Raw genomic sequence first — 24,854 nt, 5'->3', positions numbered from 1 at the left:
AACCTCTGATCCAGCAGTGCTACTGTGTTATAGCAGTGCCTCTTGGGTGAGGTGGCTCACTGCCTGGACCAGAAACCAGGACTTCAAGTTACGGCTTGTTTCCTGTTTCCTTATTGCGATATTCAAACCGATGTTCTTCTGCCAGAGTGGATTAAGCCTTCAGAAGGGGATAGGTGTATTTCCACATCGGCCAGTTTGTATGCCGTTAGTTCGAAACCTTTTTACAGTTTTCTACTGCTAGCCAAGTTTTTGTTCACAATCATACAAATAGGGTTAGGGTAAGGGTTAAAATAACCCTAACCCTAACCTGATTGGTCTTATCAAATAGGAATCGAAAGAAAACACAAGCCCCGTTCACCCAGAAATTGGCTCGACTGCCATCAGTGATCTGATGTGTGAGAATGGTTTTGGTGCAACGAAGAGAAGAGCAACACTAGGTCTGAGCGGACCGCCGGTGAGTCCTGCAGCCCTCCGATCAGTGTCAGGTCTGATATATCTTGCGACGTGGCGGGAGGATTGCCATGCAGGGTCTCCCGAGGCCAATAAGGGAGCGGGGGGGCTGGTGTCAGGGAGAATGAACCCCAGCCCCCCCCCCCCCGCCCCCAATCTTGTTAACAAGAGACTCTGGCTTCACCAGGAAGCAGTGTCCGGGCGGGACAAAGGTTAACAAGCCAATTGGAGAAGGATGGAGGTGTATGTGTTTGTGTGTGTTAGCGCGTGCCTGTGTGTGAATTTGTGTATGCGTGCGTGTACAATGCGTGGACATCTGTGTGTTTGTATGGCGTGTGTGGCGCCCTGCAATGGCCGGGTGAAAGAATGTAGATACCATGAATAAGTGATGCGTCACGGCCACGGTAATAATAAGCAGGCTCGGTGAATCCCCCGGTTCAGCGGCTCAGTGTGGGTATTGTCACGCTGACAGAGTGACGGCGGGGAGGGGGCGGCCAGGGTGGGCCGGAGCCTCGGGAACGCACTGGTAGCATAACGAACACCAAGAAACTGAACATGACGAATAATATTATCTCTCTCTCTTTCTCTCCCCCTCTCTCTCTCTCACCACCCCTCCCCCCCCCCCCCCCCCCGCTCTCTCTCTCTCTCTCTCTCTCTCTCTCTCTCTCTCTCTCTCTCTCTCTCTCTCTCTCTCTCTCTCTCTCTCTCTCTCTCTCTCTCTCTCTCTCTCTCTCTCCCCCTCACCCTCACCCTTCTCTCCCCCCTGGTCTCCCCCTGAGCCACCGGTAAGACGGGTGGACTTGTAATGAGTTTTGTAAAGATTTTTCCGGATCAATGTTCCAATCAGTCCGTCATCGCATGGGATCTGTGATTCACCGGGTCTCTCTTGTCCGCCCACTGGGCTGGAGAGATAGAAAGAGCCATTGATTTAGCTTTTCCTCTGGCAAGAGGGAGGTGTAGCTAGCTACTGGTGGGGCTGGAGGGGAGAGGGGGGGGGGTTTGGGGGCGATTGTCTCTCTGTCGGAAGACACTGATTAACTGAGCGGCAAGGACAGGCCGGGTTACATGCTGCGAGCTGAGGGAGCATGGGAGTGAGAGAGGGGGGGGGGAGGGAGAGAGAGAGAGAGAGAGAGAGAGAGAGAGAGAGAGAGAGAGAGAGAGAGAGAGAGAGAGAGAGAGAGAGAGAGAGAGAGAGAGAGAGAGAGAGAGAGAGAGAGAGAGAGAGAGAGAGAGAGAGAGAGAGAGAGAGAGAGAGAGAGAGAGAGAGAAAGAAACAGGAGGGAGAGAGAGAGAGAGTGAGAGAGAGAGCGATAGAGAGTGAGAGTGAGAGTGAGAGTGAGAGTGAGAGAGAGAGAGAGAGAGAGAGAGAGAGAGAGAGAGAGAGAGGGGGGGAGAAGAGAAAGAGAGACAGAGAGAGAGAGAGAGAGAGAGAGAGAGAGAGAGAGAGAGAGAACGAGTGAGAGCTAGATAGAGAGAGAGTGGATAGAGAGAGAGAAACAGAAGGGGGGAGGATGAGAGTGAGTGAGAGAGAGAGAGAGAGAGAGAGCGTGAGTGTGATAATGTCTGAGTGAGGGAGTGAGTGAGTGAGTGAATAAGCAAGTGAGTGACTAAGTGAGGTGTGTGTGTTTAAGTGAGTGAGTGAGTAAGTAAGTGAGTGAGTATGTGTATGTTTAAGTGAGTGTGTTTGTGTGTGTGTGTGTGTAGGTTTGAGTGTCTATGTGTGTCTGTGTGTGTGTGTGCGTGTGTGTGTGTGCACATCTGGGCGGTCCTCATTCTTAGAATGCAACACACTGTATGCCCCTCCTCTCACCACAACACCAAGGACACACGACCCCCTCCTCATCATGACTAAATCCACACTAAACCCCATAGAGACCATCCCACCGTCATCATGACTAAATCAAACCCAACGCTCAACACCACAGAGACGAACCTCTCCTCCTCATGACTAAATCAGCCCAACGCTAAACACCATAGAGACCGTCCTCTCCAAATCAAGACTACATCAGGCCAGCACCACAAGACGCGTGTGTTGTGTCCTTCTTACCGCCTGCCGGGGACGGGGCCCCCTCCCCCTCAGGCCCGGCGGGGTGGTAGAAGAAGCCTGTGTCGGTGGCCCGGGCCTGGGGCCGGGGGCCGGCCTTGGGCCTCTGGTTGGACCGGAGCAGCAGGGCGTTGAGGCAGTTGTGGGCACTGGGGTCGTCCCGCTTGTGATGGTTGTTGGAGGGCGCGCTGACGGCGAATGCAGCCTCGTTCACGAACACCGAGCCGTCATATTTGTAGTCCCCGGGTGAACCGGTATCCATTGGCTATAGAAATACAAAGCAATCCAAATAAATAACAAGATATATAAAAGAAAATCTAAAAATCATGAATAAATATATATAATTTAAGAAAATATACATATGATATCTCTATATATAAATATAAATACAATACAACATAACGTTTTGATAATCAATACTCTTTGATACATTACACAAATGATACTCAGTAAAAGTAAAAAGGCACTTTTGCTAGAAGATAGAACCTTTATGGTTCCCTTGAGAATAAACGGTTCGAACCATGCTATGCTCCTGTGGCTACAACTTCAGGCATGTTTTAAACGTATTCATCCTTCTTTCTCACAGCACACTGTGACAAAATGTCCTGGAAAAATATAATAATAAACAATACAAAAATAAGCATACATAAGCAATAATCATTCTCATCATCATCCTATATTCTTCTTGTTGGTAGAAAAAATCTATTTGTATTTATTTGGGAGGACTATGTGACTTGGGGAGCGGGGGAAACTGAACTCTTCCCGCTGATTCATGACCTCATCAGAAGGTGGTGTGTTATGACCTCATCAGAAAGGGTTGCGATATGACCTCATTAGAAGGTGATGAATCACACTGCGGCTGCAGGGTGCTCTCAGCAAACACAGGGGCTCCTCCGCCAGGACACACCACGCTCACACGCTCCACCACGCCTCAAAGCATCCCGGAGACGGCCAGCTAAACCAAACCCCACTAAATGTAAAGGGGACGAAGCATGTCGTAACCACAACAGCAACCCCGTCTCCTCTGTCTCCTCCTCCTCCTCTCCCTCCTCCTCCCCCTCCTCCTCCCTCTCCTCCTCCGCCCTCCTCCTCCTCCGCCTCCTCTTCTATCTCCTCCACCTCCTTCCCTCCTCCACCTCCTCCTCTTCCTCCTCCCCTCAAAACCTAAATTAGTTTCTGGTCGGAAGTATCCAGTTAGGCCAATAAGGAGTCAGACCAGGAAGTGTGTACGTGTTCTATCTCATTTGGGATACATTTTGCATACTTTTATGAATTTGCATATTTATTTATTTTACTTTATGTAAATAAAAAATAAATAAAAATCCTCTCTATTGCTGCCTGTACATCAAAGTTTTCTGCCTGGGATTAAAACATGATATGTTATCTCTTCTCTTCTGGTCCCTCTGGAATTCAGTTGTGTGCAAAAATTCGGCAAACAGAACATGAGGAGGAGGATGAGGAGGATGAGGATGAGGAGGAGGAGGAGGAAGAGCAGGCATGGTATGGGGACAGCAACACGACACCCCCCATCTCTCCCAGCTCCTCCATTATTCACCAGGTATTGTGAGGAGGCGTACCTGGCGCACGTAGCGAACACAACGCAGGACCCAAAGGATGACACACCGCGTGTATAGCGTTTCAATACAGATAGTCTTTTATCAGTCACGTTCCCCACCACCCCCCACCCCTGTGAGCAGCGCCTAGGTAAACCGGACAGGTAAAGCAGGTCTCTCCCTCTCTCTGTCCCTCTCTCTGTCCCTCTCTCTGTCCCTCTCTCTGTCCCTCTCTCTGTCTGTCTCTCTCTCTCTCTCTCTCTCTGTCTCTCCCTCTTTCTGTCTCTCCCCCCCCCCCTCTCTCTCTCTCTCTCTCCCTCCCTCCCCCTCCCTCTCTCCCTTCGTGACCTCGACCTAGAGCGGCCGTATCACACTTTATTTTAAGCTAATGTGTCGCAGCCGTTGAATAATTGAACTCCATCCGGAGACGGGAGCGATTGGGTTTTTTGTAATTCTCTGTGGCCGTTCCTCTGCTTTTAATTATTCCTTATTCTCCGGTGTTTGGTGTGTGTGTGTGTGCGATGCTTTAATTATCATCAATCACTAAGCTGTTTATTAGCACTGGGGGCCGCCACCGCGCCGCTCAGACGGATGGTGCCGGAATACCCCGCCATTATAGGAGGACATACATCAGCTCGACGTCGGGGGCACCGCACGCGCGTGTGAGAGAGTCTACGCGTGTGTTTAATGTGTGTGTGTTTGTTTGAGTGTGTGTGTGTGTGTATGTGTCTGGGTGAGGGTGTGTGTGCGTGTGTCTGTGTACGTGTGTGTTTGTGTGTGTCTGTGTGAGTGTACGTGTCTGTGTTTGAGTATGTGTGTCCGTCTGAGTGAGGGTAGGTGTGTTTGAGTGTGTGTGTGTGTGTGTGTGTGTGTGTGTGCGTGCGTGCGTGCGTGCGTGCGTGCGTGCGTGCGTGCGTGCGTGCGTGCGTGTGTGCGTGCGTGTGTGTGTGTGCGTGTGTCTGTGTGTGTCTGTGTGTATGTGTGTGTCTTTCAGTGTGTGTGTGTCTGTGTCTGAGTGTATGCTGGGGGGTGCCAGGTGTCTGGCCTGCACTGCAAGGCTCAGTGAGAAAAGCTTTGCCCCTTAATGACCGTGGATATATAGTGTTGCCTTTGTCACATTTGGGATTTTATGTTGCCACTTCTCCGCCATTTTGTGATGACTCGAGGGAGCTGTAGTAAATAAACATAAATAAGCCGTAAAACAGGCTAATCAAAAAGTTTCTTGAGAAACGCTGTGGCAGTTTCTAACATAACAATGTCTCCCCATAACTCTCAAAAAGTAATTCTAAACAATGACCAGAACACCATTATTCATAAACATTGCTATGCTCCAATCTTCCTTAATGATGGTGGCCATTGTGATGTGACATCACAATGTAAATGCCCTACATATAGAATAAAATTATATACTAATATGTATCTATACACTCCCTATACGCTCCCTTTACTCTTGTCTCATCTGAAGATAAAGTTATTGAAACAATGAAACATAAAGAGTTATATTTCAATGAGGATTTACATTCTGGTTATTCATATTTGAGTCATGCAACCATATGGCAAAGAGTAGGCAAGCGCTGATATGGATATGTTATGGGTAAAAATATGCAATAACACATATGTTATCGTCATTTGGTATCGTATTTTTTAAGAGAAAAAGGCTAAGTACATACCCTGGACACCAGCAGGCCCAAGGCCAGATCAAGGATCATTCATTTCACAAGACCGAAGCATGCTTCTAATGAGGCGAGGGGAATCAATACATTGTAACTAGCTCAGACATCTGGTATATAGCAGGGGTTGGGAACGGGTATAAATTGGAAGAGCCATACAAATATGGGCTAAAAAAAGCCAAGGAAGAGTTTGTACAATTATGAATTGCAAATTAGTCATGATGCAAAATAAGCCCAATGTCGTCACAAATGTCAACTTTTCTGACTTGTTTCTTTGAATCGATGTAAAATGCAAAAGCTTAAGTGTATACTGTATTGTCGAGGATGAATAATGAATGGATCAGATCTGTAAGTGGTATCGTCAGGCAAATCTTCCCAGATTAAGACTCTACTGTATTAGCAAGACTCCAAGAGGCATCGCTGAATGCTTAGGGAGGGTGAGACATTGAATGGGATGTAGGTGCGTTGTGAGAGCTATTACAGAGTGTAAATGTTCAGAACAGACCTAGCCGTCCGTCAGCTATTAGTGAGTGAAATGCTCTGCGAGAATATCTGTTTCTATTTGACTGCACCTGCAGAATTTCGATTTTAACCAGCTCCCGGCTCCTTTCTGACCAATCAGTCGGTTGTTTAGTTTAACAATGTTTTCTCTTTTGCTCCTTTCTGCTCTCTTTTCAGAACTCTGGAATCTGATCAACCGCACCTTTAAGAGGCTGTACATGCCTGGCGTGTGTGTGTCACTCCCCCCTAACCCTCACCTGCGTCTCCCCCAGGGGGGAGGACCACGCCACCTTTAAGAGATGATACATGCCTGCCGTGTGTGTGTGTGTCACTCCCCCCTAACCCTCACCTGCTTCTCCCCCAGAGGGATGACGAGGGCGGGCCCCATGCTGGGCAGGCTCCTCTGCCGGCCGTGCCTCCAGCTCCGCAGCGTCCTCTGCTGGGTGTCCAGGCGGCGGCGCTCCCTCTCCACGCTGCGCTGGCCGTCCCGCAGCCGCTCCAGGCTCTGCTGGTACTCCTCCAGCTGGCCCTCCAGCTCCTGCCTCTCGCGCCGCAGGCTCTCCGTCTGCAGGCCGCAGCACCGCTCGCGCTCCTCCAGCCGGGCCTCCAGCGCCCCCTGCTGGCCGTCCCGGGCCTGGCACTCCCTCTCCCAGCGCTGGCGGTCCAGGCGCAGGCGGCCCTGCTGCCGCAGCGCCGCCGCCGCCTCCTCCCGCCGCTTCTCCAGGTTGCGCTGCTTCTCCTGCTCCTGCAGGGAGGGGCCCCGCACGGAGGAGGAGGAAGAGGAGGAGGAGGTGGGGGAGGTGGAGGAGGTGGAGGAGGAGGCGTGGGACGGGGTTCTCTGGCCGCGGACGGAGGAGGAAGAGGAGGAGAGGAGGAGCTTCTGGACCTCGTGGCAGCTGTCCTGGATGCTCACCACGGCCTGGGGGGAGCCAACCATGAGGACATGTGGTATAAATATCTCACGAAAAAGAGAATCATTACTATTTTGCCTGTTTCCATCACACTCTCTCTCTCTCTCTCTCTCTCTCTCTCTCCCCCTCCCCCCCTCTCCCTCTCCCTCTCCCTCTCCCTCTCTCTCTCTCTCTCTCTCTCTCTCTCTCTCTCTCTCTCTCTCTCTCTCTCTCTCTCTCTCTCTCTCTCTCTCTCTCTCTCTCTCTATATATATACATACAGGTACAAATACACATACAGGGTTCATGTTGTGTTTACATGTCCTAAAACAGGGTTACAATCTGCTACAATGTGTTGCGCAGGCTTTGGGGTGAGCTGAGATGAAAGCCGCTGATTAACTGTTTCTTAAGAAGTAAATACGTCACCTGCAGACTGTAAAGCAACTGTGTCAGGCTTTGAACACTCTGGGCAACCTGCAAAGAAGAGAAGAGACAAGCAAAGGCCTGAAGCGACTCATGCAGGAAGCAAACAACTCAAAGGGATGTTGTGAACTCTTTAAGTGACAAATTTGAGCACATTTCACTTTTGTGTAAACTTGAGGTTTTGACAAGGCTGTCAAAGGAAGAATCCTCCATGTCAGCCTCAGGGGAGACACTGACATGTTTGTGGAACAACATGGAACGACATCAGGTTAATTCCCGGTCCTAACACTACTCTATTTATGGGAAATGTTTGTTTTTATGAGCTCATCAATAATTAACATTAGATTGAATTCTAATTCCGATTGACTACTAAATAAATAATTCAGGTAAATGCAAGCAATCTAAAGCCACACGTCTACGGGGAGAGGGAAAGAGCTGAGGGCAGCATTAACCACTGGCATGCACTCTGACCAATGCTACTATTATAACATTCAGAGGTGGACGTCCAGTAAAGGTAGAAGCGGCCCCTTGCTGTGTTCTGAGACAACCGTAGTCAATCTATGCTAATTTAGATCTATATTTCTAGGTATTTTTCAAACTCTGATACCGTTGCACAAATCCCAAAAAACTCACTGTTATAATGAATACAAAATGCTATACACAAAATACAAATTACTAACTTAATATCTAAATAAATAAATAATAATAACTAAATAAATAAATACAAATAAAGACAGACATTCCTAAATAAAGAAGCGCTCCTCATGTGGCAGGTGGTCTTCTTGTCTACCTTGATGCTGTCGCAGTCCTCCGGCCCCCTTCCATTCTGCAGGTGAGTCAAACTGTTGAGCGTGGCAGAATCGCTCCACTCTGCCTCCCCCTCCCCCACCCCCTCCCCCTCCTCCTCCTCCTCCTCAAACAGGGAGCCGGCGTCATGCAGGGGGGAGAGAGGGGAGAGGAGCGGGGGGCTGGGCGGGAACACAGAGTCGCTCACGGGGTCCGGGCTGCAGGGGGAGACGGCCAGGGGCTGCAGCATGGTCTTCAGGTTCTCAGCTGGGGGAGGGAGGAGAGAGGGGGGAGGGGGGAGAGAGGGGGGAGGGAGGAGAGAGGGGGGGGGTGGAGAGAGGGGGGAGGGAGGAGAGAGGGGGAGGGGGGAGAGAGGGGGAGGGAGGAGAGAGAGGGGAGGGAGGAGAGAGGGGAGGGTGGTCAGTACTGAGGGGTCACAGGACGATAGAAGTTTACAGCACATTTTAGCTTTCAATCATTTGTTTTTTATTTGTATTTGTTTCTATCACAAAATGTCTATTTTCTCTGCTTCTGAATCTTGAGCTGCTGTGACAAGTGAATGTCCCCAGTGTTGGATTCATAAAGTTTGAGTTCATTTTATATTAATAATGATGCTTCCACACTTCAACACTGCTCAAAATGCAATCCATCCAACTAATATCATTTGCAATATTGTGTGTTATGTATTATGTGTGTGACGCACAGAATTCACGAAAATAATGTTTGGCAGCAACAGATAAATAATAAAGATGATATTACCATAATCTCTCTCGATTCACTTCCCTCAACCTGGTATCAGTGATACGAATGCGTCAATGTTTCCTCTTTGAATGCGTACACACAGTCAGTTACCCAACCTTATTGGATGCATAATTAAGAGTGTATGTTCCTTTTCGTAAAGCACTATTGACGACACTGTGTCTACCACAAGTCAGGGGACAACTGTACAGACAGACAGACGGACGGACGGACGGACGGACGGACAGACAGACAGACAGACAGACAGACAGACAGACAGACAGACAGACAGACAGACAGACAGACAGACAGACAGACAGACAGACAGACAGACAGACAGACAGACAGACAGACAGACAGACGATACATATAGATGGCGGGACCTACTCTCCTGCAGCGCGGCAGCCAGCCACACGGCGGCCTGTGGGACCTCCTCGGCGTGGGGCTGCACCCGTATGCGGGACTCCAGCTGGGACACGTCCATCTTCCAGTGGAGCGCGATGGTCTCTGCGTAGATCCCCAGCTTCTCCTCCAGGCTGGAGACGATCTGCTGGTCTCGGCTCATCAGGCTCTCTGGGGAGACACGTTTTAATAAGAATAAGAATGATGTAACGCACAAAGTAGCGAGGTGAGAGTATGGGGTCGATGTTTGTCAGGGTGGGCTTTGTAGCTGAATGACGATGCCAGGGGGTCTTCTCCTAAGAAGTCACCTTGCAGTTTGTGGATCTTTTGAATGCGGGCCTCGGCCGCTCGCTTCTCGTCCTCTGACTCGCTGGTGCAGTCGTCCTCTTCCTCTGGACAGCTGGAAAGATAGAGCGACAGACAATCAGCTGAAAGCAGACCAAACGCTAGACAGACGGTCCAAAACGGCGGACAGACAGAGAGTAAACTCCGACAGACAGACAAAGCGATTGACAGGGAGTCCAAACAGACGGACAGACAGACAGGAAAATCAGAAAGACAGACCAAGCGATAGACAGACAGTCCGAGATCTGGTTCAGACTTGGATGACTACTCAGTGTGACATTTTTGCTACACACGACTCCTCAGCGGTGAAGTAGGCTTTCCCGCGTGCTCACCTCTCCACGGCCTCGCGGATCAGCCTCATCCAGGCGTTGCGTTCATCCTTGGAGGCGGCGTGGACCTCGTACATCTCGGGGCCGGCGGCCGATGCGCTGATCAGGAACATGCCCCGCTCCTCGTTGGCCACCTCCCGCACGATCAGCTTCTGCAGCGAGATCACCGAGGGCTTCTGGTCCTGAGGGGGAGGGGTCGGGCAGGGGTCAGGGGGTCAAGGCTCAGGGGTTTGTTTGTTCATGAAAGATAAGGCTGGTACCCCTCTTACGCACTTATTGTATGTTGTGTGTTATCTTTTGTGCATCTTATCCTAGCTATCTTTGTTGTCTACGGGGAATTGGTTAACCTTACAATTGTAAGTGCTTCTGACTTGTTTCTATGAATATCTTTAATGTTCTTCTGACGAATGTACTTATTGTAAGGCGCTTTTGATAAAAGTGTCTACTAAATGCTCTAAATGTAAATGTAATGCCCCGTTTACACCATCCCGCTAATGGCCGCTAATGGCCGATGGACCACCGATGTGGAAGTCGGGGTGATTCGGGTGACATCGGGCTAAAAATGTATGATCGGGTCAATTTATCGGGGTAGCATTTACACATACCCGATGTTATAACGATAACATAACGATGTATGCCAGGGAAGACACCCGAAGTGCGTTTGGCGTCATTTGACGTCATTTCGAATGACGCCAAACACGTCAAATGACGCGTTTGGCGTCATTTCGGGAGAAGGTAAAGGGGAGACTGGTTTAGACTGATATTTATTTATATATTTATTTATATTACAATAGCGATTTTATAATAATAGAACGCCGGTTCTAAATGGGCGAAGTACCCTGTAATTATAAAAGTAGGACATCCATCCATCACCCCCTATTTATACACAAGTGGCAGATTGAGGGTCTTCCTTAACACAATATGGTCACTCACAATCGTTATTTGTCTAGGGTTCTCGAGGGTCTTTCGTGTGTTGAGGTTGCCGATATAAAGACGATAAAACACGATAAAGCGCGGAAGATTAACGAATATAGCCGATGTGCCCAGGAAAATTCCCGAACGATTTGCGATGTCTTACGTTATACTCCCGTTCTATTCCCGATTATAGCCGATTAGCCCATAGCAACACCTGGTAACCGATTCTACCCCGATTGACCCAAAATTAACAAACATGTTCGTTCTTTGCCGATGTTGCCCGTTGTTGCCCGATCATTGAGCATTTCTTCCCGTTGTCTAACGATGTTCCCGGGAAGAGTAACGGTGTTTCCCGATGCAACCACGCTATTTGCCGATGTAATAACGATAGCTGCTGATTTAGCCATCGGGCACCATCGGGGCCCACTATCGGGTAGGTGTAAACAGGGCATAATAGATAACTGGGTGATGATCAACCCATTATAACTTTTCATCCTGGCTTTGATCAAACATCTGTTACCAACATCATTGCTACAAAATCACTTTGGCGTGCCGTTTCAGCCTCAGAGCATTTTGAATGACCGCGCCCGCCACACTTGTTAACCATAGCAGAATAGCCCTTTGGTCTGTGTGATAAGATATTTAATAAAGGACTTATGCTCTTCGGTAGAATCGGTACAAGGAAGTAAATTTGATGTTTTGGTGAAGCCAGGAGAGACGGTTGGGATGGGTTGATTACCAAGACCGGTATTTTCTTTTTAAACAAGCACTCTGGTGGGAGTGGCTCAACTGTTGTGCCATCAGCATTTTTGTATAATACACAAAAATGGGTTCTTTGTTCAAGAAGGACCTTATCTGCAAGTACAGCAGGCTAGCCTGGCTCTTGCCAGACCAAGCTCAATCGTAGATTGCACGTTGGTCTGGGGAAGCTGCTGTCATTTTCTTCAGCACAAGTGGCGTGATCAATGGGCCTAGTTCAAATGACTCTGTACGCAATTGGCTGCTTGACGTCGCTTCCCTGTCGTCATTGTGTTAAACCAGCCAATAGCGCACCAGGGGGAAAAGCCAGCATGGTGATTGACCCCTGCAAAAACGTATCGAAACTAGAAATAAGACCCTTTGCAGGGCGAACTCAAATCGCCGGCAGAATGGGCGGGCCTACCCAGTCTAATAGCAGGCTTGAATTTGATGCTATTACACTAGCTAGCTTATTGGTTTGTATACTTACAACACTGACTTTGAATTTATTTTTGTAAGTGTGAGCATTGCAAACAGGTTAAAATCAGATTATTATTATTACTCATTATTTTTTTGTTACTTTAAACTGTTTCATCATTTGACGTATGACGGGGGGCATTGGTGTGTGTGTGTGTGTGTGTGTGTGTGTGTGTGTGTGTGTGTGTGTGTGTGTGTGTGTGTGTGTGTGTGTGTGTGTGTGTGTGTGTGGTGTCTGTGTGTGTGTGTGTGTTATGAGAAGGATGGGGTCGTCAGGGTGGGTTGGGTTCCCAGGGAGCAGGGGGGGGTCCGTGGGGGGGGGGGGGGTAGTCTGCGTCTGAAACCATCAGTTCAACCATCTATTTCTGAGCCTCCACACCTCTGCTGTGTATGCACTCTACTTCCCCCTATTTGCTCCATCACGAGAGACCCTCTGTCTTTGACACACACACACACACACACACACACACACACACACACACACACACACACAAACACACACACACACACACTCATAGAGCATGCACGCACGTTTGTTCTCACACACACACAGGCACACACGCGTGTTCTCATACACCCACCAGACACACACGCTTGCATGTTATCACACACACGTCACCCACCCACCAGACACACAGACACACAAGCATGCCTGTTCTCTGCACCCACACACCCGCACATTACTGTTCTCTCACAAACACACTCACACAACCAAACGCACATACGCACACACAAACACACACACACACACACACACACACACAATGTCCCCCCCCGATGTTGTGTTTCGGCCCCTCTAAAAACCATACGATGAACCAATAAATGCATTTAATAGTATACTGGTAAGTCTTACTTAGCCACCTGTAATATCTGCTACTATATACATATATAAACTAATAAACTACGAACCACAGCAGCAAACACATATTTCTGGTCCTTCTCCTGCAGGAAGATGAGCGTGTCTGCGAGGAGAAGCGCCATCACATCTGCGGAAGAAATGACAAAAAAGATCCTTATTCAGAATTACATATTATTATCATGGAAATTAAACCTTTTAGAGAAAAACTACAGTGGAGTAGAAATGTGAAGAATGCTCCGTTGAAGAGCGTTGGGTGGTCCTACCTTTGAGACGCCCGGTGGCGGTCTTCCACAGCAGCAGCCCCTGGTGCTTGAGGACCTGGCCCGGGCGCATCATGTCCTGCTTGCGGAAGATGTGGCCGTTCTTCAGCTTGGCCGAGCTACGGCTCTCCGTGCGGGTCCACACTTCCTGTAGCCTCTGAACCCGCTCGTACTCGCTGACGCGGAGGTCCACAGCGGCGATGACCTCGCGGATCTGAGCCAGGGCCTTCAGCAGGTCTGCGTGTTCCTGGGTGGCCTCTGGGGTCAACGTTACAGACGTAGGAATAGATCTTAGCTTGTACGGAAGGATTGTAGTGGAAACCTGAGTCAGCAATGATATCACAATTTCTACAAATTAGTTTGTTTAGTACTTGAATACGGTTTGTATCAATTCTCCTTCCAACCTCCAATTGAGCGGAGTTGTGTAAGAATGCATTTGTAACCGACACTGTGGCCAAGATGTGTTTTATCAATCACTAGGCCAGTTTAGACTGGGAGAACCCCTTTTGGTTTCATTGTTTGCTTCAGTATAACACACTTCAATAGTTTAGACAAGGAAAAAAAGTAGAAGATGCTGTGTATATGCTGCCAGTGTGTCCTCCCAGTATCATGCTCCATTAAACCAAGTACCATTCTGTCAAGAACTTTCCTACAAGAAATCCTTTTGTCCTCACTGACCTTGCGTGTATTTCAGAATCCTCTCCAGCAGCACGGGGTACTTAGTGATCCTTTGGGTCACCAGCAAGATGCATTCTGGGATCTCCCTCCGCCTCACCAGAGAGTTGTTGCTTTGTTGCTTTAAAAGGTTCAATAAATGCAGATATTAATCAGTGATGTCATTTCCTGGCGTTAAAGACAACCTTTAAGAGCACTTTATTTGGATAGGTATTCCAATAATAAAAAGGTCTGTTACCTTAACAAAGGTCTGGAATCTCTTGTTGTTCTGCTGCAGCTCCTTGAAGAAGCTGACGGCGTCGTTGTGGTGGCTGCAGAACTCCCCATAGACCTGCTTCATCCTCTCTGCATTCTCCTCTGTGAACTGGAGCAACGTAAACTATCGTTAAAAATGTGGCAAGCCATATCAACATATATCTTCCCCCACCCCTATCAAACCCTAATTTACTAACCTGCACTAATAATGGACTAATAAGCAAGAGAAGGTTTTTTTTCAGGTTACTCGCTGATTATATGCTTTGATTGGTCCCAGTCTCACTCGTAGCCTCACTCGTAGCCTCCATTGTAGTTCACTCGTAAACCTCCCTTGCTACCTCACTTGTAACCTCACTTGTAGCCTCACTTGTAGCCTCACTCGCAATGTCACTAGTAACCTCACTCTTAGCCTCATTTCTAGCCTCTGTTGTAGCCTGACTTGTAGCCTGAATCGTAGCCTCCCTCCTAGCGTCACTTTGGATAAAAGCATCTGCTAATGCCTGCTAGAGTCCCTGTAGAAGGCCTCACCTGGTGCAGAAGGAGGTCCCCTATCTGCTTGATGAGGTAGCTGTCTTGCTCGGGGGCGGCGGCGGCGGAGCTATGGCATCGCTCCCTCATGGAGCAGAAGAAGGCGTGGTGCAGGGCGAGCAGCTGGTCCAGGACGGGGAACAGCCGGTCCTGGGCCTCGGCGTCCAGCTGGACCTCCTCCCGCACGCCGCGCCGGAACACCTCTGCCATGATGTGCAGCGTCTGCAGGTGGTGGACCTCCGTCTGCATCAGCTCTGAGAGGGCAGAGACAGACGACATGAAGGACAGGGTGACTGAGGGCTTTGGGGTATGATGCTCAACAGTTATGCATTTTCATTCAAAAGTCAACTTAAAACCTATCTCTTCAGGACTACCTACAACATTTGACAAATCATCCTCCGCCATCTTCCACCCTCTCCCGCTCTCTTAATGTGTTGCCTATTGTTGTGGTGTTGTTTATTTTTTTCTTTTGTTTGAGTGTCTGTACTGTCTATATGTATTCCTTTCTTATATGTAAAGTGTCTTTGAGTATTTAGAAAAGCGCTATTAAAAAACTGATCATTAGTATTATTATTATTATGCAGCGGAGCCGCAGCCACCGATACGTGTCCTATTCTAGCCACGCACAGTGCTGTCCTCACCAGACACCAGACAATCATGGACAAATTTTCCGCACCTGTTGTCATATCTATTTATTCCCTCTCCTCCCCTCACTCCCTGCTGTATCTTCACAAATGTTTTTCTGGTTGAATATTGCCGGAATGTGGTTCCATAGTTTTTTGTAGTGTTTTTGAGACGAGTTTCTTATCTTTTGTTTTACAAACCAATCACTGCCTGCTCCCTCTTCCTTCCGCACTTCGATCTACACCTTACCCAGACCGTAACACTCAACGTGCTATTAGTGTGTAGCTTTCCCCTCTCTCCTGTACGCTCTTAATGTTATGGTTATGAGCTTATGTTATGCTGTGCTCTTAACATTGCACTTAATGTTTTAGTGTGTTTTAATGGGATTCTTTACAGACTTATGAAAATATACTGACTTTAATGCTGTTGTTTAAGCAGTTTTTCTCTATGTAAAGTGTCTTAGTGCTGCAAAAAAAAATACATTTACATATTACGTATGTGCCATCGCCATCAATACGATATTATTATTATCTTTACTATGGAAATTACATGACACACAAACCCGGGCGTTTGGAGTGTAAAGCTGTGTATTCTAGTAAGAACACTACTGAGTAAGCTGATCCTGTTCCTCTCCTCACCATAGATGACGTCCTGTCTCTTGACCTCCTGCTTGTCCTGCTTCTTGCAGAACTTGTGCTCCACGTTGAGGCTCCACGACTCTGCCTCAAACTCCACCGCGCCGGCCGTGAGGTCGCTGCCCACCAACGAGTCCAAGCAGTCTGGAAAGGGAGAGGTACGACACCATGAGATAAGATATATGACGTCTCACCCTTCAGAATTTATATTTATATCTACAGTCTGATAGCAGGCGAGCTCAATGCTGGGTGAACGGGGTTGTCCACTTTTTTTTTGTTTTCGACCAATCGTGTTGCTGGAGGCGGAGATTTGTGAACGTTATTAGTGAACACAAACTCGGTCAGCCGTAGTTCACTGTAAAAATTGTGTCTGTAAAGGTTTCAAATCCACACTGTGTGTGGACACTGTGCCAGTCAACACAGTGACTGGCACAGTGTGGTAATAAAATTATTAAAATCCCCTTCGTTAAGCTTCATCCACTCGCAATAATGCGTTTTCCTCAGTAAATATCACCGCAACTAAACCTGAAACATCGAGAAGGACTTCTGGATCCCAGGTGAATCAGTATGTGAGAAGACACTCTGTGAGAAGACACTCTTCTAGAAGAAAGGTTTCCTGGACCTTACCTTCTCCGATGGAGGAGTCTGTGGAAGTGGAAGAGGCTGCGGTTTGAGGGAGCTCATCCGATTGGCTGAAAATCCTCCAGCTGTCGGTCTCTGGCTCGGAACTTTCACTCTGCCTAATATGCAAGAAAATAGACATCATACATAAACCCAATATAGGAAACATAGAAATGATGTTAAAACACAGTTGGACATTTGAAATGCCCAAACCTGCAGTCTACCAGGCATCCTTGGGAGAGGAACCTAACCTGCTCATTAATGACATGATTGTTCAACAAATCCCAGTAAATCTCTTTGGATGATAGCGACTGCTAAATGACATAGTAAATAGTCAAACAAATACCATAAAATCCCTCATTGATCGTGTTTTAACAGGCTTTGAGGGTTCCTCTTACCTGTCGCTTGTGTTGGAGAAGCTCCCAGAGTGCGGGTTGAAGAGCAGGGCTCCCTCCCTCCTCTCCTTGGGGCTGCTGACCGGTAAGGACATGGTGTTGGGGTGAACGCACAGAGGGGGGCCGTCCCTCAGGGTGAAATCTGGAAGACAGGGAGCAGGGGGTGGCAACACATGATTACGTTTGTATAGCCTATTTTGTGGCCCTTATTAATCTGGATGGAGCTTCAAAAATTCAAATATTATGCTCAATTTCAATGGTAATTTGCTATATGCAAATATATTAACATGGAAGAGATTATGTAAATATATTAGAATAATATGGCAGATAATGGTTTCTTACTTTGCCTATGAAGTGGTGAAACAAGTTAAAGTTTTACAGGAAAACTAGCCACTCCGTTTGTAGACACAAAAATGATTCATAGGTGGTTGGCCACATTCAACACATAACACCTACAACGCTGATGACCTTTGAACTTGCTTTTAGACTCACTTTGTGGAAGAGAGGCTGTTCTATTCTTCACCATGGAAACGGCATACTTATCCTGAGGCTTCTGGGTAATATAAAGGAGAGGTTGGTGAGAGGCTGACTGTATGAGCAGGAGACGCCAAACTCTGTGAAAGCCTCAATGATATTGATCATACCTTCAGACATGGAGGGACAGAGTCCTTACAGCCTTTGTGGACCATGGACATGCACCCTAAAGGAGAATAGTGAGCGTTAAGACCTTATTGTACATGTTCTTTAAGGGTAGCTTGAAACCCTTTGTGTCATTTCTGAGAGGTTGTGTATGTCGATGAAGACTGGGACCTACTGGAGCAATGCAGAAGGTCCCGTCCAGAGGCAGGCTTTTCACAGATCAGACACACGGTGGGTCCCAGGCAGGAACCAGTGGCAAACTGGTGTCCATTTAGCTGTCTCTCCTTGGCCTCTCTGTCCTTGGCCTTCCCCTTGAAAGGCCAAACAAGACACACATACAGTGAGTAGAGAAGGCACACCCAAAATCTTAAACATGCACAGCTGTAAGGAAACATCCAAAATATGATCAATTATATATGAAGTACGATATTCATAATATTATTGGTTTCGTTGACGACTGGTCACGAGTCTGTCTATCGGAAGAGAGTGTGTCCATCTCTAAAACCCTCCCAACACCCACTATGAATACCTTAAATGCAAATATTCAGTGTGTCAATCTTGTCGTAATGTAAGGCGCTGTCTGTACATAGGTTAAGATCTAGAAACAAATATAATAGTTCAGATTGGACTCCTCTAAGGTGGAAGGTACCTTGCTCTTGTTGCGTGTGCTGGTCATCCGGTTCTTCAAGAAGCTGAAGGTCCGGATCACTTTGTACTTGTCCGAGTCCGACTTGGGCGGGATGTTGTACTTATCAAACTCTTCCTCTTCGATTCTGCCCACATGTGAAGGGAAACGATAACCATGAGAACCTTAAATATATCATCCATCCTTCACATGATTCAAACCGGACAACACAAAGTCCAGGGCAATTGGATAGAAGATGTTTGGTTAGTTGACCCGACGACGACTTGCACGGTTAAAATGTCAACACACAGTATCTGTAAAAGGACAGGTTACGGTACCAGGTGTCACAGAGACTTGGATTGGTTAATACTCATCACACACAGTCATTGTGTTAGCCACCGACATAATGAAAGTGCATCCAGTGAATGTGGAACCTGTGGTCGGAAAGAACAAGCACGGGCTCCTTAGAGTCTGACCCCTGTGGCGTCAATGTGTAGTTAGTAACGACAAGAGACAGGAATACATGCAAACCAGAAGGTCATGGGGGTTTCTTTACACAACGTTAGAGACGGCTGTTAATTCCTCATTTAGGACATTAGCCACGAAGCTGAAAGGGATGAGGAGACGAAGAGAGAGGGCGATGTGTAGATCGGTTGCAACAGGCAAGACCCTCAATGTGTGGTTTAGTGATGGGATAGTGGTTAAGGGAGGCTGTTAGCCAGGTGAAGCCACATACTCTTTAAGAAACTCAGATAAAGTGAGATGTTGAAGGGACTCTGACAGCCCCGTGACGCCTTCATCGTCGGCCGACTGGGCCCGTCTACGTAACCTGACCTCCCTGTGGGAATCACACGTGCACATAAAACACACACACACACATGGAGAAAACACGGTGACACTGCAGGTGGCGAAAGGGATACAACAACCAAAATGGAGGCAGGATTAGGGTTTGGTTTGAGTGTTTGGTTTTGCGGGTTAGGGTTTGGTTTAGTTTGAGGTTTGAGGTTTTAGTTTCAGGGTTAGGGTTAAATTAGGATTAGGGTTGGGTTGGATGATTAGAGTTTTATTTGAGGTTTTATTTTAAGGTTGAGGTTAAATTTGAGGGTTTAGTTATGGCTTTTAGGGTTAGGTTAGAGTTTGGTTTTATGATTTGGTTTTAGTGTTTATTGTAGGTTTTAGGATAAGGGTTTGGTTTCAGATTCGGTGAATCTTTAACAATTTACGAATGGATCTCTTATTGATTTAAAGGTGCAGTGTGTAGAATTAAGTGGCATCCAGTACAACAGATTTGGCACGAATAAATAATAAGTATGTTTAATTAGTGTATACACCGATTGAGTAAGAATGGTTATGTTTCGTTACCTTAGAATGAGCCCTTTATATCTACATAGTGGTGCATGGTCCTCTTCAAAGGAGCTTGCCATTATGCACCGCCATGTTTCTACAGTAGCCCAGAATGGACATTAGGCTCTAGAGAGGACGTGTATATATAAATGCTACTACAATCCGAAACAATGAACAATCATAATCGCTATCTCAGTTTTAGGTTATTACCTATAGTTTTACAAACTGAGTATCTAAATAAAATATATAAATCTCTCAAGGAACCTCTTTTTTGGTAGCTGTCGTAGACAATGATATCATCTTGGAACAGTACAGGCCATCATAGCCTCTCCTAAATCGATGGAAAGGTAGAGGTTATGGGGGGTATTCAGTTGGTAGCAATCTGCAACCTCACCACTAGATGCCGCTAAACCACACACTGCCCCTTTAAGGCGCAGGCAAAGGTAAATACATGATTGTTTTTATCTTCATGACATTTTTAGAAGAGTAACACTACTGAAACTAGGGTGAGGTCAATACACATGTAATAACAATAAATAATCCAAATAACTTCAACAATTTTGGGTGACCTTAAGCGTCCCAAAAGTGTAAAAGAAAACGACGAAAGACTGGACAATGAAGACAGCATGAGGGGGCACTAGAGGGCGCCGCAGAGCTACAGCGCAGTCTAAGAGCAACAGCAGCACGTTAAAGCACCAGGCAGTTGGAATGGTCCCCTGAAGCCAGGACGATACTGTACACCAGGAAGAGGAAAGATTAACTGGCTCCTTTCAATACAAGGTAACATTGTCTAGGGATGACAATGAGGTGTTTTATAACATTTAAGTTCATGATACCATATCACATCATCGTTACCATGGTAAGCACAGAACAAACGGTCTTGCTGGACTGGAATAACTGGAGCCAGGTTATAGAAAAGCAAACTGCATAAGATTAATGATGCTAGTTCATTGATAAGATTAATAAAGATTAATAACACGATAAACTACATTATATAAACATTGTCATAAAATGCAGATAATGGCAACCTATCTCTGTCTCAATTCTGTGCATTTGTACTAAATGAATGTACCCTGACATTGTTTTTGATGATGGTCACTGGTCTTATATTATGATAGATTATGAATATCTTGTATACCTCTTCCTCTTGATCTACAGTAGGAAAACAATGACCTTATATACACTTGATTAATACCACACCATATCACCTTATATCCTAAAACCTCATAGATCTTAAATTATCGCATCATTATTGTAAATAATTCAGTTGTGGAATAAAGCCTGAACACTCATCACATGCTTACCACAAAGGTTTATAAAATATCCCATTTCAAAAGTGTTATAAGAGATAATAATTTTACCTTTTTTCATGGGTCAGCTCTGATTGGCTGGTGGCTCTCTGCTCTGGAACACAAAATGAAGACATTTGAGGTCAAACCAACTAACTTATGTAAAGAGGGGCTCAGCAAATCCATGTGGATTATATGAATGCATATCGGACAACCAATACCAAGGAGCGAGTGAATATCAACAAACATTCATCCTCTGATGTCCTATTGATAATATTCATCGTGTAAATCAATGTTGTTAGTTAGGAATTCAGCTATTAATCATAATGTTATTTTCCTTGGTCAGCGTATGGTTCTGTGTGTGTGTGTGTGTGTGTGTGTGTGTGTGTGTGTGTGTGTGTGTGTGTGTGTGTGTGTGTGTGTGTGTGTGTGTGCGTGCGTGCTTGTTTGTGTGCGTCCATCCACCATTCAAACGTTGTCTGGTCCGGTTCAAAGAAAGGACAGCCTTGCCAACGAGCAGTTTTCCAGACCGAACACAGAGCATAAAGCAGGTAGTCATAGAGACAGGAGCCTCCCACCGTCCACCAACCATCACCCAGATACGGCTCCTTGAGCACTGACTGTTTTCCAATGACTTGAATAAGACTACCGTGCCAGAGCTGCCTTACGCCTCCAACAGCTTTTATGAGTTGTATTGTTATCTATGAAATTCACAGTTTGTTTCGTAGAACTTACCAAACAGTAAATATCATAAATAACACCAAAAGTGATCTAAGCCCACAAGTGTTTCTTTAGCCATCTAGAGAAACACCAGGTTCAAATCATCCGTCTGAGGTCATGTGCTCAACTTTGCAGACGAAAGACAGACAAGGGGCCAGAGATAGCTTCACAGCAGCGGCGACCGGCCAGAGTTCCCAAGAGGTCTTAGTAGAGGACGGCCCGCCTGCTACCAGACACCTGACCTCAGTCTGCAGGAGGTCGGCCCTCAAGGAGCCAGCCTCCTGGGCCTTAAGTCCACCAGGCTCACCAGACTTATTACAGGACAGCCACAGTCAACAGAAACTAGTTTTAATAACATGCACATGCACGCACAGACGTAGAAATACATACACATACACACACACACAGACACACACGCACACACACACACACACGTACACACGTACACACACGCACACACACACACACACACACACACACACACACACACACACACACACACACACACACACACATATACACATACACACACATACACACAAACAGATACGTACATGGACACACAACAAGAACATCCACACCCAAACCCACACCCAGACAGCCATGCACACACACACACACACACACACACACACACACACACACACACACACACACACACACACACACACACACACACACACACACACACACACACACACACACACACGTGAATGCACAAGGACAAACACACAAGCACGTCATGGCGAAAACCACAACTCATTCCTGTTCACCAAACTATGACAAACATGCACACAAAGAGGAATAATTACAAACGCACATGAATGAGGTCAGCAATGCAACTCATGCAGTACTGAGAGAAAACAGGAGGAGGATATAAGGAAAACAAAGTACTTACTACCGGGGTGAAGCAGAGACAGAGATTTAGACAGAGAGAGGGCTTGGAGGAGAGATCGGCTGTAGCTGAAGTTGTGGAACACACCATCTACAGGGCAAAGTTCACAGAGGGCTGCTCACACACAGAACCACTGTAGAGGGGTAAGCATGTACAATCAACTCTGAGTGCCGACACAACACCACCGCATGCAATCAGCCTATTGCCTTAAGTTTAGCTATCAATTAGTACAGGGGTAGGGGACGGCAGTTAAGGGAGAACTAGTACAAACACAACATTAGTGGTACATACATCTGAGGAGTTGGTTGTACTATACTGTACAGGTCTATGGACAGTTTCTAGTGTTAGAAATCAAACAAAGACAAACAAGAGGGCTCAATCCCATTGGTGACGCGCATGCTAACACTGAACAAACACCGCCCAGGCCTTGTGGGTTCCCTGTCGGTAGTACTGCTCTGCTGGTGGGTGAGGTCCCTGCTCACTAACCAGGGCTGGAGATGGGAGGGGGGCTGTCCCGGGACACCCCAGGGGGCCTCTGGCTGAGCTTAGAGGAGGAGTAGGAGTAGGAGCGCAGGCGGACCCCCTGGTCACACGACTCCTAAACGAAGAATACAGTCAGGTTTGCATCAAATGTGTGTTTTACTGCAGTGTAGTAGACATGTATCAGTAACACTTTATAATAAGGGGCCATAATAAATAGCAAACTAGTCATGACCCAACCCTTTGTTATCATTTGTTAATTGTTACTAAAATATCTATTTGGCACAAGTTAATACTTTTTTCATCATTAATTAAATATTAGTTGTTTGCAAAACCCTAACACATGACCCTAACCCTAACCCTAACACACGGCCCTAACCCTAACACACAACCCTAAATCTAACCCTAACCCTAACCAGCGACACTCTGTGGTCAGTGAAAAAAAATTATTAACTTGTGCCAAATAGATATTTTAGTAACAATTAACAAATATTAGCAAAGGGTTAGGTGATGACTAGTTTGCTATTTATTATGGCACCTTATTATAAAGTGTTATGTATCTCTCTATCCTTGTTGGTCCACTTCATATTGTAACGTAATGGCATATCCCTTCCTTCTGTTGTTTTTATTTTATATATATTAAAATGGGATTGTGGTTAGAAAATCCTATCTAGGAATAGTTATTGCAAATGAGCTTAAACTACGAATACCACAATGCAATTATCAAATGACAAATTTCATAATGTGTCGGTGTGTCTGAATTTGTCCATATACCAATAAACCTTACTTACTAAATAACTAACTGTCAATTGTGTGTGGTACGAACAATATGTGTACTTATCTAACTTGGGGTCACCTGATATGAATGTGGGGTCGCAGGAGATTGCTGACCTAGATATTTGATGATCTATTTTAACAAACGTTTTACAAATATAGACGTCCTTTGAGGCATACCATTACGTTTACCAGGTCACTGATAATAGTAGCAGATGTTGATTCGATCAAAACCATTTGCGTGGAAGCAGATGCACATAAGTGAGAGTTGGGGGCGAAAACATTTACAGAGCTGGTAAAAATGGGATCACAGGACAGAGAAGGGCTGGGAACCACTGACCTATATGGTGGGTTAGGAACCTTAACTCATCTCAAAGTATCTAAGTAAATCTTAACTACTACTACGCTACAACACGTTCTTTCCGATGTCTGGCATGAGGGAGTTCTGCAGGAGGCTCACCTGTGCGGGCGTGGCCTCACACACGGAGGAGGCCGACTTGGTGCGCGTGCAGGTGAGTTCGGGGGAGGGGTCGAAGGTGTCCATGGCGTCAGTGTCGCCCGGCCCGTTCTGGACGGCCGACCCCAGGTCCGAGAAGGGCGGCTGGGGGCCGGCGGTGCCGTCCTCCTCACTGTCCAGCTCCAGGGCCACCAGACTGGGACTGCAGAAGAGGAGAGAATGGGACGGGAAAGGGTGTTAAAGCCAAGAGAGAGAGAGAGACACAGGCACCAATAGCACTGATTTTAGCTTTCACTTTGTGATTTGTTAGATTTTCCTATTTCAGTTGACATTAACATATCCAAGCGACAGTTTCAAACTGTTTTTGCATACCGTTGTTAATCATTACTTTTCCTTTGTGTGTGTGTGTTTGTGTGCGTGTGCGTGTGGGTGTGTGTGGGTGCAGTTAAACATTAATAGAAGATCTACAAAAAGTAAACAACAGTGATTCATGTAAATAAAAGTAAATAAACAAAACT

At 46.6% G+C, this 24,854-nt stretch overlaps 1 protein-coding gene across 7 annotated transcripts in view; it reads right to left on the bottom strand.

The window, feature by feature from the left end:
• The window catches only part of arhgef28a (Rho guanine nucleotide exchange factor (GEF) 28a), a 44,959-nt gene that overhangs the window by 2,090 nt on the left and 18,015 nt on the right, over positions 1 to 24,854 (bottom strand). For 3 of the 7 annotated variants that reach the window (XM_030354217.1, XM_030354218.1, XM_030354223.1), the window contains 24 exons: positions 24,340 to 24,538; positions 23,112 to 23,223; positions 22,629 to 22,715; positions 21,083 to 21,125; positions 19,114 to 19,215; positions 18,402 to 18,525; positions 17,928 to 18,063; positions 17,758 to 17,813; positions 17,606 to 17,666; positions 17,117 to 17,255; positions 16,725 to 16,837; positions 16,101 to 16,241; positions 14,839 to 15,092; positions 14,294 to 14,419; positions 14,059 to 14,176; positions 13,384 to 13,638; positions 13,171 to 13,247; positions 10,135 to 10,313; positions 9,766 to 9,857; positions 9,443 to 9,628; positions 8,322 to 8,584; positions 7,535 to 7,582; positions 6,568 to 7,137; positions 2,498 to 2,759 (listed from right to left, as the gene is read on the bottom strand). In XM_030354217.1, coding sequence (XP_030210077.1) covers positions 2,498 to 2,759; positions 6,568 to 7,137; positions 7,535 to 7,582; positions 8,322 to 8,584; positions 9,443 to 9,628; positions 9,766 to 9,857; positions 10,135 to 10,313; positions 13,171 to 13,247; positions 13,384 to 13,638; positions 14,059 to 14,176; positions 14,294 to 14,419; positions 14,839 to 15,092; positions 16,101 to 16,241; positions 16,725 to 16,837; positions 17,117 to 17,255; positions 17,606 to 17,666; positions 17,758 to 17,813; positions 17,928 to 18,063; positions 18,402 to 18,525; positions 19,114 to 19,215; positions 21,083 to 21,125; positions 22,629 to 22,715; positions 23,112 to 23,223; positions 24,340 to 24,538 — 3,743 coding nt within the window. The remainder of the gene's footprint in view (positions 1 to 2,497; positions 2,760 to 6,567; positions 7,138 to 7,534; positions 7,583 to 8,321; positions 8,585 to 9,442; positions 9,629 to 9,765; positions 9,858 to 10,134; positions 10,314 to 13,170; positions 13,248 to 13,383; positions 13,639 to 14,058; positions 14,177 to 14,293; positions 14,420 to 14,838; positions 15,093 to 16,100; positions 16,242 to 16,724; positions 16,838 to 17,116; positions 17,256 to 17,605; positions 17,667 to 17,757; positions 17,814 to 17,927; positions 18,064 to 18,401; positions 18,526 to 19,113; positions 19,216 to 21,082; positions 21,126 to 22,628; positions 22,716 to 23,111; positions 23,224 to 24,339; positions 24,539 to 24,854) is intronic. The other 4 variants (XM_030354219.1, XM_030354221.1, XM_030354220.1 and 1 more) reach the window with 4 other exon arrangements.

The sequence above is a fragment of the Gadus morhua genome, chromosome 4 (assembly GCF_902167405.1).
Source record: "Gadus morhua chromosome 4, gadMor3.0, whole genome shotgun sequence".
NCBI lineage: Eukaryota > Metazoa > Chordata > Actinopteri > Gadiformes > Gadidae > Gadus > Gadus morhua.
This window is presented reverse-complemented; position numbering and strand designations above follow the sequence as displayed.